The sequence below is a fragment of the Thunnus thynnus genome, chromosome 22 (genome assembly GCF_963924715.1).
Source record: "Thunnus thynnus chromosome 22, fThuThy2.1, whole genome shotgun sequence".
Lineage (NCBI taxonomy): Eukaryota > Metazoa > Chordata > Actinopteri > Scombriformes > Scombridae > Thunnus > Thunnus thynnus.
The window spans coordinates 7804430-7810700 of NC_089538.1; the positions used below are offsets into that span (position 1 = coordinate 7804430).

A 6271-nucleotide genomic window follows, 5' to 3' on the forward strand; every position below is an offset into this window, starting at 1 on the left:
ATGTTCGTGTTATTCCATTCCAGAGTAATGCTGGTTTCATTTTGTGTTATCAATCTGAAGATTTCTGCATTGGGTGGAATTGAGACAAAGAGGACAACATACAAGACAGAGATGAAATGAAATGATATAATTTTTTTTTTTCATATTTGCTAATCCATCAGCTTTTTCATGTATGTATTGTAACACATATATTGACCTATAGTACATCGTGATCTGTTATATCAATGTCATAATCACTATTCTCAATGAAAATCAATCGCCACTTATAAATCAGTTGATGAATTTACTTTTGTTACTGTAGGTAATCTACAGCATGCCTTCTTACATCAAACAGTATAATACTGTTGAGACACATTTAAGTAAGCCATGCTAACATTATGTACTAATATTTGTTATTAATGTTGAAAATAATACAGTTTCTATTTGAAATTACTGTATGTGTAGACAGTGGACAGTCAATCTCTTCTACAGTAACTTTTCGTGTTTTCTTTTGTTCAGAAAAATGTATTCTGAAATGAGAGTATTCATTTTATATGACTTGATTAAGGTTTTGTGCCTGTTAACAACATTTTATTGATGGCAAGCATTCGTCTCATAGACAACAAAGTCCTTTCATTATCTTCTTAAATATTGTGCTATCAATATAACAAGGTGGAGATTTCCACAGGCTTATGTGTATTGTATTATCGCCTGATGAATTAGCCTCATTTATGCTGTACATCAGAACTGTAAAAATACAGAACCTTCCCGTTTCTGCTTTTCTTCCCTTTTTTTAGACAGACTTGTCCATGTACACAAATTCACAAATCTAAGTTAAACTGTCTTCTTTACATGTAAATTTGATTAGACAAACAGATTTGCAGTGTTATTTTCGGAATGATTGTTTGACAATATATCGTAAGCTGCCTTATTACAATAATGAAACTAAATGTGAGAGCAGGATTCAAGATGCATTACTTGTTTTGTAACAGATGAATGGAAAACTGGAGGCACACTTATCATCTGACCACTGTCCTGAGTCGCTAAATGATGTGGTGACACACTCCTCTGCGCGAGAGTTGGGCTGCGAGCTGGCCCAATGTCGAAACAGAGAGGTGCTCCCATCAGACCACAATTTTTCCCGGTAAAGACCAATCCACACAGTGTTCCCACCCGTCAGGTTTGTGATGATGTCATTTTCTGTCTGGTTTCTTATACTGTAAGAGAAACAGTAGCATATGCATATCAAAATTGAGCATAACTGAAGAGGTAAAACATGACAGACATACATACAAAAAAAGAATCCACTGCACACTGCAACAGATTGTCAGTAATTGTTTGAGAATATATCATAGAGCCTTATGTAGTTATTTTAAATATTTGCTAATCTGTTCAACCAAATGGACAATATAATTGACTGATTAAAAGTAGAAAACTTTAAGGACTTGTGGTCACCTTGGCAGCGTTTGGTGATGTAATTGAATTTTGATGAGATAAGCCTGATTTCATTAACAAAAGAGATAAAAAATTAAGTAGTTGGGTCAGCAGTGCACTTTGTCTCAGAGTCTTCATTAGGACATACTGTACCTGGCTAGATCCACATAATTCTCCCTGCAGAATCTCTGAGCTTCGGTCCAATTTAAACTTGTGGTGACCATAACAAAGGATGGAGTACCATTTACTATACCTGGTTATATAAAGATGGAGATTAGTTGTAAAAAAAAAAATGTCAGGATGAACTTGTAGGAAATACTCATATTGCTGCAATGTATGCATGAAGTGTCAGTGAAAGAAAAAGTAGCAAGATCTGATGATCTGGATTAAGGGGGATAAAATATTGCTCATGTCTACTCCATGCCAAATGCCATATAGAAGATCTATTTGGACCTTTGTTAATTCCAACTTGATTAGAAAACCCACCGTTGTAGCACACAAAGAATTTTGTCTCGCTGCATGGCCTGTCTCGCCATTTGCCAGAGGAATAAAAAATGTCCACACAGTGGTCTTTCCCATCAAGACCGTTGGGTTGACCAGTATTCCAGTTTCTAAACTCTGTCTCTCCTTCACCGTAGAAGCTGCTGTTACTCAGGGACCATCTCCAGCTGTTCACCAAGTCATCATAGAGACCGATCCAAGCCTCGCCTGTTCAAAAAGATTTTCATTCTATGAAACAACTGCAATATGCAGTATAGTGAGAAATAACTTAAAACATAAATTATTTTACTGAATAGACTTTGATCAGTTGATATGTTCTGAATGTTGTGTCTCCTCTATTTATCATTTTTTTAACATTACAAATAATATTTTATAATTGCCTTTATTTGTGGCAAGTTTACCAAGATGATTGCATGGTTAATGTACAGTACAGTACTTGATTCCAGTATTGAGAACTTGCCTGTGTAGTTTGATGTGATGCTGTTAACAGCACTGACGTCAGCTGTGTTTTCTATGGTGGCCAGGTCAGTGTAGACCTGTCTGCAGAAGCTCTGCGCTTCAGTCCAGTTCAGTGATGTGTTCACAAAGTAGTACTGACGAGACTGACCAGAGGCAACACTGACTAGTGCTCCTAAAACAAAGCATATTCATTTATTTTATCACTTACCAGGGTGAAGCTTTATTTGTTCTTTGATAGTGAATATGGGGAGGAACTATGTATCATGCAGGTTCAAGGAAATCACTGCGAGTTTTAAGTTTCCTTCTCACTGATGATATTACACTCACTCATCTGTTTGAAGAACAGTAAACAGCACTTTGTAAAGAGTTGAAATGTTTTTGTATATTGTTCATAGTGAGGCACAGTGATTGATTTACATCTAAGTTTCTCATTTATTTGTAATTATAATGAAACCCTCTTACCCCACAATGTCTGCCATGTAATTGACTGCGGTGAGCTGTATCATCACTGTAGTGAATGAAAACATTGAATGCTCTACTGTACATGAACAAAACAGCCCCACAAGACTGTATGTCTAATGCCGTAACAATTTGTCTTGAGCCAGATCAAGTTTCCAGCTAAATCAGTGTTCAGTGTTCACTACTGACAATAATAACAAAAGAACCAGTTCAACTACCAACTGAAATAGAGCAGAGTGCACGAACTGTTAAAGCATTGGACTACAGTGAGATAAAAAAGTGTTTTATTTATCCTCATAGCCCCTTTTTAAATAAAACAAGAGTGAGTTAAATGTTTAGGCTGAGACATGTACATATTCTCTCCCTAACATATTGCCTATTGGTTGACTTTCTTTTGTAAATAAAAATCATTGTATCATAATCTTCATTTAAAACTATGATTTTAAAAATTGACCCTACTTAACAACTTTTCTGTACTGAGAATTCCTCCCCCAAAACCCTGTGTGTAGGCTACAACACTGAGAAAGACTGATTAAAAAAGTCAAACAGTCAGAATAATCAAACAAAAGGCACCAACCTGTGAGCACACTGATGATCAGTCCATAATCCATGTGTTAAACCTTTGAAAACCTTTGAAACTATGCCTTTGAAAAGATAATATCCTTCTTCTCATGAACTTTTGATTTAATGGATATGCATGTGTACCAGTATTTAAAAGCCCAAACACATTTCCCTAAAAACTATGGTACAGTTATTGATTCTACTTACTATTAGCTCTTTAACAAGCCTCCTGTGCAAATGCAAGACATCAAATGCCCTTGACTGTCAGTTACTGTGTGCTGCTTGATAAATACTTGTTTGATGGTTATCAGTGCTCAGCTGCTGAGTGTTCAAGTATGTATCACCTTGGTGAAGGAATCAGGAAGTAAAAGCTATACCTGACAGTTTACTGTCTTCATTTTTCCTCTTTCAAATGCGGTGATTGAAAAGGAATGCAAGTCTGGTCAAACCCAACCTGTTCAACTCTGTGAGCTTGTCTTCATCTGTCTCACGCAACATCGCTCAGAGCAAAACTTTTATCCTCTGGTTGTCAAAAGTATTGATTCACATTAATGTTATTGGTTGACTGTTATGCACACTTGTACTGTATGTATGTTACTAATCAGATAACCTACTGCTAACTTTTACTTTATTCTATTGTTATATTATTTTTTAACCAAATTGTGTTTGCACCAGCAATTCCACCAAAAAGGGATAAAATTAATATTTCAGTACAATATTTTCCTCTTTACAAACCTGATGCGAGCTTAATAGTTATTCAGCTTAGTACAGTTTCCCACTAAACCCAAGCTCATATTGTTTTTTATAATTCATATTGTTGAAATGACCCTTCAGGTGAAGTAAAACCATGCTGAAATCACTCCTGCAACACATAAATGAGTCAGAGTCTAAAAATCTGAGTCTGTATGAGGTAATGATTAAAGAACTATTTACCTCCTTTATAATGTTATGAACACTATGCTTAGAGGAAGACGATGCCTACAAGTACTGAGGGATTTCCCCTGCAAATCTCTTGCAAGTAGATAACATGAGACCTTCTGATAGTAATTATCATCATCACTCTTATCTTTAGCTAAAAAATGTTCCTTGTTTACAAGGTTTCCTCATTCATGTGTGTAGGTCTACATTTTTCATTACAAATCACAGCCAACATCAAATGTTATGTCCCTGATTCCACTTTCCTAATAAATATTCAACAATGCCCTCTGCCAAACATTGACTAGAGAGCAGAGGAGATCTCAGCATGATCATAAATTAAATCAAAGCCACATTTTCTGATGTGCTAATCTCGCTCCCTGGTTTCTTCAAGTACAGTTAAAGAGCCAACCTTAAAAATACCTTACAGATTCTTACAAATTTAGTACCAGTTCCTATTCAGAATCAAGTTTCTGAACAACAATCCCTAATTGTTGGGAAAGTTGTCAAGACTATTCAGAGTGTAACTTAGTGTATGATACCTTTGTATCTTTATGAATGTTAACATTACACTTCCTGGTATACATACAGTACAGTACATGACCAGCTATTATGTCATTACTTGAGGTGTGGTATGTAGCCAAGAGGAAATTGTTTAGCCAGTGAATTCAGTCATTACATGTCTGGTATGAACGCTAAACTACTGTATATGGTACATGTACATGAGCACAAAATGCACACATGTTTCTCAAACTTCCAAACTGAGAGCTAGACATGGTGGTACATGCTAACTGTACAGTAAATAACTGCTGGCTCCCTGCAGATCCACAGCGCATTTTACTGTTAGACTTTCTGGTCCACCTGCTAGTAGCTCCACACCACTGACCTGTGACAGAATCATTTACAGATAAAACATAATTCTATTTCATAAACCTACAATAATAAACATTCATATATTATATTTTTAATGTGTCTTTTATGTGTGATAACTCTGTTGAAGGTATCTGGATGTCAACACATAAATTGTAGGTAGTGTCTAATACAATATTTGTGTCATCTGTTGTGTAATTATATTTAATTCAAGCAAGGGGTGCTCAGAGTCAGAGAAGAAAGCAGTAGCTTATTTATTCACAATGATTGTAACACATGTATCATTTCTGGAAGATACTCTATTCTCTACTCTACTCATATTCAATGATAAATGTATTTGATAGGCCACAAATATAAATATTACAAATTACAATGCTATGAGTAAAAATACAGCAGTGTGTAACAGATCAAGAGCAATTATCCCCCATCATCTCCAAGGTTTGTTGAGTGATCCAAATATAGAAAAATGAATAATGAGACTGTCAAGATACTCACTCACTCTCTCACTTATACAAACACACCTTGCTCATCTTGCTTGCAGGAGGCCAGTGCGCCTGTGCATAACGGGGACTGGGAGCAGAGGCAGATGCTGCCTTCACTGACACCAGAAATATCTGATTATGAAATTGCACAGAAACAACAAATAGAAAAGGTGAATAAGTGAGTAAATTGGCAGTAAGCTGGAGTGGCTATAAAGAAGTATATTTATAATACACTTTTGTCACAAAAACTATTCTTCTATTTATTTTATGATTGCACATGTGTTTAAAATGCTGTGTGGAACTAATTTATTTAAAGAAAATTGTTGAATTGTTTCATTAATTGAAAAGAGACATTGACGAGCTGCATGACAAGCAGATCCTGGTCAATATTATGTATATTTCGTTTCATTTTCTTCTTCTAAACTTTAAACTTGTACCAGCTCTTTTCACTTAGAATATGTTTGACATATTTTACCGTTCATTTCTATTTTATATTATTTATGATTACTTAATTTTTTGTGTATATTTTGATTCTTATGCACCACAACACCAATGCAAATTCCTTGTATGTGGAATCCTGCAATAAACGTACGTATAATGTGGGTGCTCAG

At 35.4% G+C, this 6271-nt stretch overlaps 1 protein-coding gene across 1 annotated transcript; it reads right to left on the bottom strand.

The window, feature by feature from the left end:
- Positions 1–943: 943 nt before the first annotated feature.
- Positions 944–3443, bottom strand: LOC137175164 (layilin-like). Its single transcript, XM_067580871.1, has 4 exons — positions 3410–3443; positions 2316–2545; positions 1562–1623; positions 944–1196 (listed from the first exon to the last, which is right to left on the bottom strand). Exons 1-4 carry the CDS (start codon positions 3441–3443, stop codon positions 944–946), a joined length of 579 nt encoding a protein of 192 aa, XP_067436972.1.
- Between the last annotated feature and the right edge of the window lie 2828 nt (positions 3444–6271).